Source organism: Asparagus officinalis, chromosome 3 (genome assembly GCF_001876935.1).
Source record: "Asparagus officinalis chromosome 3, Aspof.V1, whole genome shotgun sequence".
Lineage (NCBI taxonomy): Eukaryota > Viridiplantae > Streptophyta > Magnoliopsida > Asparagales > Asparagaceae > Asparagus > Asparagus officinalis.
Genome location: NC_033796.1, coordinates 29800851 through 29811560, shown reverse-complemented (window position 1 = coordinate 29811560; position 10710 = coordinate 29800851). Strand labels below are relative to the sequence as shown.

General features: G+C 39.9%; 2 protein-coding genes across 2 annotated transcripts; both read right to left on the bottom strand.

Annotated features, from left to right (window-relative positions):
* On the bottom strand, window positions 2528-5473 carry LOC109832184 (pectinesterase-like). The gene is made up of 3 exons (XM_020399615.1): window positions 4851-5473; window positions 4078-4393; window positions 2528-3274 (listed from the first exon to the last, which is right to left on the bottom strand). Exons 1-3 carry the CDS (start codon window positions 5436-5438, stop codon window positions 2589-2591), a joined length of 1590 nt encoding a protein of 529 aa, XP_020255204.1. The 5' UTR covers window positions 5439-5473; the 3' UTR covers window positions 2528-2588.
* Window positions 8168-9229, bottom strand: LOC109834863 (putative pectinesterase/pectinesterase inhibitor 24). The gene is made up of 4 exons (XM_020402881.1): window positions 9013-9229; window positions 8749-8949; window positions 8348-8575; window positions 8168-8208 (listed from the first exon to the last, which is right to left on the bottom strand). Exons 1-4 carry the CDS (start codon window positions 9227-9229, stop codon window positions 8168-8170), a joined length of 687 nt encoding a protein of 228 aa, XP_020258470.1.

Genomic DNA, 10710 nt, shown 5'->3' with positions numbered 1-10710 from the left:
CGCTAATGCATATTGGCGATGAGTGTCCGTCGCCAATGTAAAACATTGGTGACGGGCTATTGGTGACGGGTCATTTCCCGTCACCAATGTTTGTATTGGTGACGGATTCAAAATCCGTCACCAATACTCGTCGTCAATACCATGTTTTCTACTAGTTCCTAAAAATTTGATAATCATAAAAGAAGTGTTCAAAATTGTTTTAAGAGTGTCAATACAATGTCTTACTATCGTTGAGATCATTTTCTAGATGTTTTTAGTTATGATTTGATATCAATCTAGAAAAAAAATTAGCCTCACCAAATGTTGCAGTGGAGAAGGTCGGAGTGCCATCGACAGTATTTGGTCTACCAGAAACCACCGTCATATTCTTTCCATCGCCAGTAATCAAGACATTCCACTTTTTCGTCTTAACCCTGACATTCTCATAGTACACCCATTTCTTCACATATATCACCGTCCTCTTATTGCTCTTCCCAGCACCGCCTTCAACGCCGCCTTTATCGTCTTGCACTTTCCTGTTTCGTCCTTCGCAACAACAACATCTGCATCCTGTCAAGGATCACTTGATATCTGCAGCAACCTCCGCTCCTGAGTCGACATCCATGATGGAGTTGGATTATATTCGTTGCTCAATAGCCTCCGCAATTTGAACGATCTGAATAGATTGTGTAGGTTCGTGAACATCGCAAGGCTGTTACTGGTAAACTCGGTCGAGTTCCTGATTAACACGGTCGATTTGTTGAATCCATCGATGCAAGTTTGCTGGTTTGTAATTGCTGAGCTTAGCCACGTCTTGATTTCGTTGACGAGCTCCTCGCTGCTGAAATCGATGGAAGATGTTACACAATCGTTTATGTGATCTATCGCTAGCTCAATGAGCTCGTTGCAATTAGCAACGGCTAACGAACCAATTGTGTCATATGTTCGGAGACACGAAAATAGTCCGAAAACCTATGTTAGGCCGTTGATTGCAACTTGTGGTGTAAGATTGAAGAGCTTGACCGGGTCGAATTCGGTCGAGTTGGCCACAGAAGAAAGGGAGTATATGCATGAGTTAGGGTACAATGTGGCATCTGTTTTTGACCCGATTCGTTTCTAAGTTATATATAACCCTAAACTTGATTTGTTAGGGTTAAGTAAGGACGAATTTGAGCAGTCTTTGAGAGAGGATTGTTGCATCCAATTGTGGGAGAGTTGTGAGAGATCAAGAGCTTTGTTTTAGGGTTTGATCGGTGAGATTTGTAACTTTACTTGTATTCTCTGATTTCTAATAGAAAGAACTCTCCCCTCCTTGCCCCGTGGACGTAGGCAACTTGTCGAACCACGTAAATTGTTTGTTCTCGCTGTGGTTGTGTTTTGCATATTAGTTGTGGTTTAGTTCGAGTTATTGTTCGTGTTGTACAAGAAAAGCTTCCGCCGCGCACAACAGAAGAATCAGAGAAAGAGAAACTATGCAAATGCCAAATTAAGATTGATTAAATCTGTTCACTCTCTATTACCCGTTAATTAATTGACAAGTTGAATAACGCAATCTATCATTGGCATAAATCAAATAGCAACACCGCCTAATTTTGGAGCTTGAGGTGAACTCGCATTAATCACGATTATTATTCAGGAATTCTATTTTTAACTTAATTTGCAAATATGTTAAGTGCTTTACCTTTTTTTTATTTTCTTTCTTTTACAAGTTTAGATGTTACTATATATGGGGTTAGGTCTTTGAGCTTGAAAACGAATGCAAACAACTCATAATATAGTTGCGAGCATCATGAGCATATTCGGATTGACGCGCTGAGCTGTTGCAATTATATTTTTCGTTGTGACATTTTGCGTCCTCATAACACAGGTCGCAACTACATGCGAATGACATTAATATTGTGGTGCTAAAATTAGCTAAAGCACCCTAAGCTGGCTAAGCATATAAATAGCTGATATATGCAATTAATTTCTGACCCATTCCTTCGTGGATGTTCTCCAGACCAAAAACCGAATCCTTTTCAGCTCATAGCCAACTCTCTATTGCTGAGCTCGCTCTTCACGACTTCGTGGATGTTCTGACCCATTCCCTTAATTGACGTTGAGAAGGGTGAAGCATTAATGTTGTTGCCGTCGGAATTTGAGTCATCGGAGGAGTCATTGTGATTTACGGCAAGGATGGACATAACGATGATGGCAACAACGGGCGGAGGTTGGCTTGATAGGGGATTGAGCTTGCCGTAAGATCTCATAGAGGACATGGCTGAGTTTGGGGTTGAAACTTGTAGGATTTGGTTGTGTACTGAGTTTAGTGGGAATTGAAGAGGGAGATTTTTGGTTTTTAAGCTCGTACTAAAGTAGTGGTGCTAATGTAATTTAACGTACGTGCAGGTCCTGACTTTAAAATGTACGTGCGGCCCCGTTTGGCAAAAGAAGCTCGTACGTACGTGCAGGTCCTGACTTTAAACTTATGGGGTTGCTAGCCAAGATGTGGGTCCCCTTTCTTCCGTAGAACTAAGCTAGCATTAGTCTTACATGATCATCCAAACAACAAACCAAGCTAACTATAAACCATAAATGTGCTAGTATATTATTCCCAGATCCATCTGGACTCACAATCCAAGGTAATAGGGGAACCCTGTGGACCCCAACCACTCTGAACCAGTAATCAAGCTCCCAGCAGCAAACTGTTGGGCCTCAGTAGAATTATAAATAACCCTATACCCAGTCCAGTTAACTCTTTGGGCCGTATCAGCACCAGGCCCACTGTTATTATACTCACCGTAATACAAAGTATCCAGTGCAAACCGCCCATCCCACTCATGCCACCCTGCTGGATGGATAACTTCAGTGATATTGGACTGCATAATCACTGCCCTCGAGTACTCTTTCCAGGGCCGGCCCAAGTACGACGGGTTCAAGGATTTGTTAAACCCGGGCTCCGCCCCAATCCTACACCGATGGATCGATATGGCCGTGGGCTCATCCGGGTCATTGCGCCCTTGGGCCGTGACCATGTTTTCCTGGCCCGGGTTGGGCTGACGAACTTGTATGTCGCAGTCTTGGAAGACGACGGCGGCGTTGCCGAAGATGAAGTCGACGGTCCCCCGGATCAGGCAGTTGCGGTAGAACTGCCGGCCGTGGAAGGCGTACAGCGTGTCTTGGTAGCCCAGGATGTCGCAGTTGTAGAAGGCAGAGAAGTTGGCCTTGACGCGGAGGGCCACCGCCTGGCCCTTTGACGGGCCGGCGGTGTTTTCTATCGTCAGGTCGCGGGCGAGGAATAGATCTCCTTCTACAGCTGCATCGGCCAATGCAACAAGTTGTTTATTAACCGAGATGTTTCGCATGAGGCGCAGCAGTTTGTTTTGCTGCAAACTATAATAATTAATAAATGCGGCAGTTGCATGGCCAACTTGAGAAGCAACCAATTAATGATCCAGTTAAAATTTTGAACGTAAATCACAATTAATGATCCCCTTAATTAAATAGCCTCACCCCTGACATTGCATGATCCTAATGTCACGTGGATGGTGCCTAGCTAGCGAGCCCAAAGTGTAAAAGGTCAGTTGTTGCTGCTTCCCTATTTGGAGGGGCATATACTACGTACATTAATGAGTAGTATCAACATGAGGTTTGAAGTTTGGGCAAAATGAAGAGGACCACGTTGATGGCGGGACAGGTCGGCGTGGATTGAAGAAGCATGAAAATTGAGGAGAAAAACTGGGTATGGAGGTCCCTAGCTTGGCCTTGCTAGTGGACTGTTATACATGCCAAAAGTTGAGCTGGTGAATTACTGAACTGATCATGTCCTAAAGGATGAAGGCTTTCAGATCTTGGTCTCTTTAAAATATATAAACAAACGTAAGATGTTACATTTTTTGACTAGGTAAGATTCAGTATAGGGAAATGCGTAGTTTTTCTTCTTCTTTTTCATATGAAGTGCTTCAAGTGCAAGAACAATATTTAACTCATGAGTTCGAAAATTGTGGTGAGCATATATAGCCCTTAATTTACATTTTTGACCTTTATATTTTATGCGAAATATGTATTTATCCCCGCGGAAGTTAAATTAATGAACAGGAAACAGCGCTACGTACTAACCCAGGGTTGCAGTCTGGAAGGTAGAGAGCCCATCCGCCACGCTCCTGTTCCCACTAATGACCGTCCTCCCCCTCCCCGCCCCCACAAACATCAGATTGACCTTCTTCTTCCCAACAAACACATACTCGTCATACCTCCCCTCCTTTATCTCGATCACATACCTACTCTTACTTTTCTCCGGCGCCGCGTCCACCGCGGCCCCCACCGTCCTAAAATCCCCGCTTCCGTCTGCCGCCACCGTAACGTTGACCTCCACCTCCGCCTGCTCCTCCCCTTCTAACCTCTCCGTCCATTTGGTTGACGGCAGCCTAGAAGCCTGCACCACAGTAGACATTTTTTTTTAAATTTTTTTTTTCAGAAATTGACGGTGGTGGGTACACGTTAATTATCTCTTGTTTCATTAATAATAACTTAATTAACGAAACATTAATTCCTACAAAAAGAAAAACTACAGGTTGAAGTAGAAAGATACAAATAGTAATGAACAAAGGGATTTTTAAGTTTTACCGACCAAAACTTATCCAAAAATTCTAGAAAGTTTAACTTTGATATTGCCATTACTAAATGTTTGTTTGTTTGTTTGTTTGTTTTTTTTTTTTTTAAGAAGAATATACTTTAGAGTGTTATAGACTTTGGTACGTATATATTCAAATAACACGTAAATAGAAGATGAAGAGGCACCGTACGAATCACAAAACCTCGACATTGGAAAAAAAACATAATTAATCCTGGAAATCAGAACAAAACAACAAAAAGTACTGTAGAGAACACACCGGAGACGTCCCATTTCTGACCATCGCCAGAGAGTTGGCGCACATGCGTATCACGTGATCAATGCCCTCGAGGACCCTCGCCCGCAGCCTACGATCAACCTCATCGTGCGAGAACCCATCAATGCACGTCTCGTGGTTGGTCATGGCGCCACTAATGAGGAACTCGACGTCCACGGCATCGAACCTCGAAGCACCGACACCGCTTTCGGCGAGGCGAAGCTCCTCGAGTGAGTCCTGGAACAAGTAGATGCAGTCCAGGAGGGCATTGCGTTCGCGACGGGTGAGAGTCGCGGAGGAGAGGGAGATGGTTTGGAGGCGGGAGGAGGAGTTTTGGATGGAGGAGACGGCGAGGTTAAGAGAGGCGTGGATGACGTCATTGTGGGAGGAGAGGGAGGGGAGGTGAGGGGAGGCGGAGATGGTGGAGTAGCAGAGGTCGGGGTGGCGAGCGGCGGCGCAGGAGGAGAGGAGGATCGAGTGGGAGGTCGTTGCTGAGAGATTTGAGGTGGGGTTCTGGAGGAGGAGGAGAGGGAGGAGATAGAGGAGCAGGTTCATGGTTTGATTTTGCTGCATGCGTGATTGAAGGATCATGGCACGGTTTTATAATAAAATTTTAACGAAACAAGTTTAAGTACCAAAACAAAAGAATTGGCATTTTGTTGGATGTAAACTACAGTTCACATTTTTGATGTAAAATGTCACATATTATGTACAGTTTCTTCACAAAAAGAAAATTTAACAATTTCTTTTGTCTTCTGGAACCCATTTGTCAAAACGCGTAATATATTTATGGTACCATGAACAAAAGAATGAGACCTACATATTGCGTATAAAATGAAGAAACACTTAGTATGGAATCCACTATTTTTAGTTAGTCTACAATGCGTCCCTTTCGTTATTTGGACACAAACGAATTTTTATTTGTTGTCATACCCTATAAATAAAAGTAACTTGTTATTGTGATTAAGCGCAAGGGAATGCCAGCTTATGTCAATGTCTTTGGTCTTTAAATCAATCCTAATACTTATCTTTTACTCATTTATATATAAGATTCTCGAGCACATCCTAAAAATTTGAGATTAAAAATTTTGTTGTTATTTTCGAGCATATGATAGATTGATAGTGTGGCGAGATCGAATTTTGATTAGAACCACAAACTAACATTAATTGATTCAATGCAAATTTATAACAGATAATAAGTTTGGCTTTCCAAATGTAAATTTTAAGATAACACTAATATCCTATATTACACTTTCTAAGTTAATTAAATTTGGACACCTTTGATGAATATGCACTATGAATAAAACTTATGCATAGAACTCGATCTTATATTCATGCATAGTTAATTTAAACCAACTTTGGTTTAGTTTCGATCATATGTACTTCAGTTAAAGATGTTATTAATTGCTTGAGAATCATACATGAATTAGAGATCTGATAAAAATAAAACAAGTTATCAATTAAAAGTAGAATTAAATCTAAAGTTAAAATTTCATACGTGAATTAAAGATATGATAAAATTTCATGCAAAGGGATTACCATCATCAACAATCAAAAGTAGAATTAAATCTAAAGTTAAAATCTCAAGACACCATTAAGAAATATTCCTCTTGCAAATAAAAAACCCTCAACCCGTAAATATCTCATCCAAATTATTTATTGATAATAATTTATTGATAATATTGTTAAAAATTAAGAAAGAATAAGTAAACTGGGTTTATCATATCATTCAAACTATTAATTGATAGTAAAATATGAATGTTTAAAAAATAATATTTTCTATTTAATTCGTTTATTTGCATAAATTTCCCTTAAATCATCGTATTCTCAAAAACACCCTGCCTCATCTGAGTTTTAGGTGTATTGATAATCAAATTGATGCTCAAAATGAAAAACCCTGAACAAATAAAAATCTCAAGACACCATTACAAACGAACCCATTTCAATTTTCCTCTTAAACATAAAACCCCATATAGATTTGACAAAATTAAACAACAATATGTTTTAATCCACGAGAAATACCTCGGTGGCGGTGGCGAGTAATAGGCGGAGCGGCCTGTTAGACCCTAGAGCGGGGTTAAGGGTCTTATGCTAACCTAATCTGATTTTATGCCAATTAAAAACTAATTAATAAATATATTCTTGCAAGATGATATACAATTACTTATGAGTAAGAATATGCAATATACACAAGGTGATATATCCTAGCAAAGAGATATACTATATGATATATGCAAGGATATACAAACACAAGGGTAACATAAACAAATGTAAACAAAGTAGTGGACAAACTAGATAAAGAGACAATGACGATATGAGGAATGAACAAAAATACAAATGAACGCCAAAGCACACTCAAACATAATCAAATGATCGCGGAATTCGGACCTTCCGTCCTACGTCTCCGCTCCCCACTCCCGAGGAGAAATCTACTATCACAATCGGGTTTTTTACGCTCACCTGAATAACATTTATACCTCACAATTTCACTCACCGAGTTCGGTCCCCACGACAAGGCCTGTCCATCCGGGCCGGCCCGGGCCGGGCAAAACCGGAGCCCGGACCCGGGCCCGACCGGGCCGGGTTCCGGGCCGGCCCGGGTTTTTTCTTTTTTTTTTTAAATTTTTTTTTTCAAATTTTTAAATTTTATTTAAGTTTTAAATTATAAAAAAAAGACAAAAAAAATAATAGTAAAATAATAATTTTATTAATCACTTAAAATAACATAAATTACAAATAAAAAATTATAAAAATAAATTCTTTATTAATAATTAATAAATCATTTACAAATTACAAGTATAAATTTATTTTGGAATTCATCGCATCACAAAGTTATAATTTAAGAGAGAGAGAGAGAATCGCATAAGTAACCATGTAGCCGTTGCTCGTTGGGCCAATGAGGAAGTAATCGTTGTAATATACTATACTTATATACTAAGAGAGAGAGTATACACACACACATATATAAAAGAGTATACTTATATAATAGGGAGTATACATATATAAGAGAGAGTATACTTATATATACATATATACTAAGAGAGAGAGTATATTAGTATATATATATATATACACATATATTATACATATATAAGAGAGTGTATACTAATATATACTTATATAAGAGAGAGTATACATATATAAGAGAGAGTATACTTATATATACATATATACTAAGAGAGAGAGAGTATATATATATACATCGCTAATGCATATTGGCGATGAGTGTCCGTCGCCAATGTAAAACATTGGTGACGGGCTATTGGTGACGGGTCATTTCCCGTCACCAATGTTTGTATTGGTGACGGATTCAAAATCCGTCACCAATACTCGTCGTCAATACCATGTTTTCTACTAGTTCCTAAAAATTTGATAATCATAAAAGAAGTGTTCAAAATTGTTTTAAGAGTGTCAATACAATGTCTTACTATCGTTGAGATCATTTTCTAGATGTTTTTAGTTATGATTTGATATCAATCTAGAAAAAAAATTAGCCTCACCAAATGTTGCAGTGGAGAAGGTCGGAGTGCCATCGACAGTATTTGGTCTACCAGAAACCACCGTCATATTCTTTCCATCGCCAGTAATCAAGACATTCCACTTTTTCGTCTTAACCCTGACATTCTCATAGTACACCCATTTCTTCACATATATCACCGTCCTCTTATTGCTCTTCCCAGCACCGCCTTCAACGCCGCCTTTATCGTCTTGCACTTTCCTGTTTCGTCCTTCGCAACAACAACATCTGCATCCTGTCAAGGATCACTTGATATCTGCAGCAACCTCCGCTCCTGAGTCGACATCCATGATGGAGTTGGATTATATTCGTTGCTCAATAGCCTCCGCAATTTGAACGATCTGAATAGATTGTGTAGGTTCGTGAACATCGCAAGGCTGTTACTGGTAAACTCGGTCGAGTTCCTGATTAACACGGTCGATTTGTTGAATCCATCGATGCAAGTTTGCTGGTTTGTAATTGCTGAGCTTAGCCACGTCTTGATTTCGTTGACGAGCTCCTCGCTGCTGAAATCGATGGAAGATGTTACACAATCGTTTATGTGATCTATCGCTAGCTCAATGAGCTCGTTGCAATTAGCAACGGCTAACGAACCAATTGTGTCATATGTTCGGAGACACGAAAATAGTCCGAAAACCTATGTTAGGCCGTTGATTGCAACTTGTGGTGTAAGATTGAAGAGCTTGACCGGGTCGAATTCGGTCGAGTTGGCCACAGAAGAAAGGGAGTATATACATGAGTTAGGGTACAATGTGGCATCACACATTGCCTTAATTGACGTTGAGAAGGGTGTAGCATTAATGTTGTTGCCGTCGCAATTTGAGTCATCGGATGAGTCATTGTGATTTACGGCAAGGATGAACATAACGATGATGGCAACAACGGGTGGTGAGGCGACGCCTTGTCTTTTGGCGAGCCTCGAGGTTGGCTTGATAGGGGATTGAGCTTGCCGTAAGATCTCATAGAGGACATGGCTGAGTTGGGGGTTGAAACTTGTAGGATTTGGTTGTGTATTGAGTTTAGTGGGAATTGAAGAGGGAGATTTTTGGTTTTTAAGCTCGTACTAAAGTAGTGGTGCTAATGTAATTTAACGTACGTGCAGGTCCTGACTTTAAAATGTATGTGCGGCCCCGTTTGGCAAAAGGGTTAATGAAGAGGGTTAAAGAGAATGATTAATGTACTTAGCTCATTTGATAATCCGAATGACTAAATTATTAACACATTAAATAAGTTTTATTTTAGCCCTTATGATCAGTTTTAGTGTTTGGGAATAACAATGATTTTGACTATTTTCTTTATAATTAGAAGGGTTAACTCTTATTCCATCTAAATAGGAGTATTAGTAAACCCCTCATTTTGAGGGGTTAACTCATTTTAACCCTTTTAGAGGGGTTAACTTAACCATTCTATATTTTTTATGTTTGACAAATTATGGAGGGTTAACTCACTTTAACCCTTATATAGATTTGTTGTGTTTGGCGGGTTAAGAAGGGGTTAAGTCTCATTAACCCCTCACTTAACCCTTTGCCAAACGGTACCGTAGTGAATAGGCGTACGTGCCCGCACATTGGCAAAGTTGAACTAGACCCCCATTGGAGTCTGAAGTCGGATGAGATTCTACGTGTCAATTGTGATCAAATCCTCTCTCAATTCAATTTAGTTCCATTTTTAGAAAAAGGAAATCATACATATGTACTATGTCGAAAGTATAAACTTTTTTATAAAAATCTAAAGAGCTGCATGAAATCTTATGTATACCTAATCTTCTAGATATGTGCGGATAATTTGAGAGTTGTTTTTTATTAACTATAAATTTACAAGCAGGAATTCTATCTAAATGCCCTCACTCGGCGTTCTGTGCCCACCTGTAGTGTCCCGCTCATAAACCAAACCAACATTGAGCGTACCTCGAATGTACCTCAAAATCCATTTCACAGCGTCCCAATGACCCACTCCTGGATCGTGCATGTATCTCGATACCATGCTCACCGCCCGTGACAAATCTGGCCTTGTACATACCATCGCATACATCAAGCTCCCAACCGCGCTCGCATATGGAGTCTTCGACATCAACTCACCTTTTGGTTTAGAGAGAGGTGGTTTGGTCTTTTCACCACTTTCCTTATTTGGCTTAGTGAGTTCTGCACCGTGGGTGATTCTGATAGAATTCTTACTCTGAATTAACAACGTACAAGAAGTAAAGTTCCAAATTGCTCAATTATGTTAAATGAAGCCTTCTCTTGTTTTCCTTTTCCCCCCTTTTAGTGAGCTAGTGAGGTTAAATGAAACCTTTTTACTGCAGCTACCATGCATTAGTTAGTCATATCTAAACTTATGGTGTTGCTA

What these genes read in the sequence shown, in the direction of transcription:
- LOC109832184 (XM_020399615.1), bottom strand. Translation starts at nt 5,438, where the DNA reads ATGATCCTTCAATCACGCATGCAGCAAAATCAAACCATGAACCTGCTC. An exon ending in TCAGAAATGGGACGTCTCCG is followed by an intron (nt 4,394 to 4,850) that starts GTGTGTTCTCTA and finishes ACTGTGGTGCAG; the next exon opens with GCTTCTAGGCTGCCGTCAAC. An exon ending in CTTCCAGACTGCAACCCTGG is followed by an intron (nt 3,275 to 4,077) that starts GTTAGTACGTAG and finishes TGGCCGATGCAG; the next exon opens with CTGTAGAAGGAGATCTATTC.
- LOC109834863 (XM_020402881.1), bottom strand. Translation starts at nt 9,229, where the DNA reads ATGTTCATCCTTGCCGTAAATCACAATGACTCATCCGATGACTCAAAT. An exon ending in GAACTCGACCGAGTTTACCA is followed by an intron (nt 8,576 to 8,748) that starts GTAACAGCCTTG and finishes GTTGTTGCGAAG; the next exon opens with GACGAAACAGGAAAGTGCAA. An exon ending in CTTCTCCACTGCAACATTTG is followed by an intron (nt 8,209 to 8,347) that starts GTGAGGCTAATT and finishes TCAAATTTTTAG; the next exon opens with GAACTAGTAGAAAACATGGT.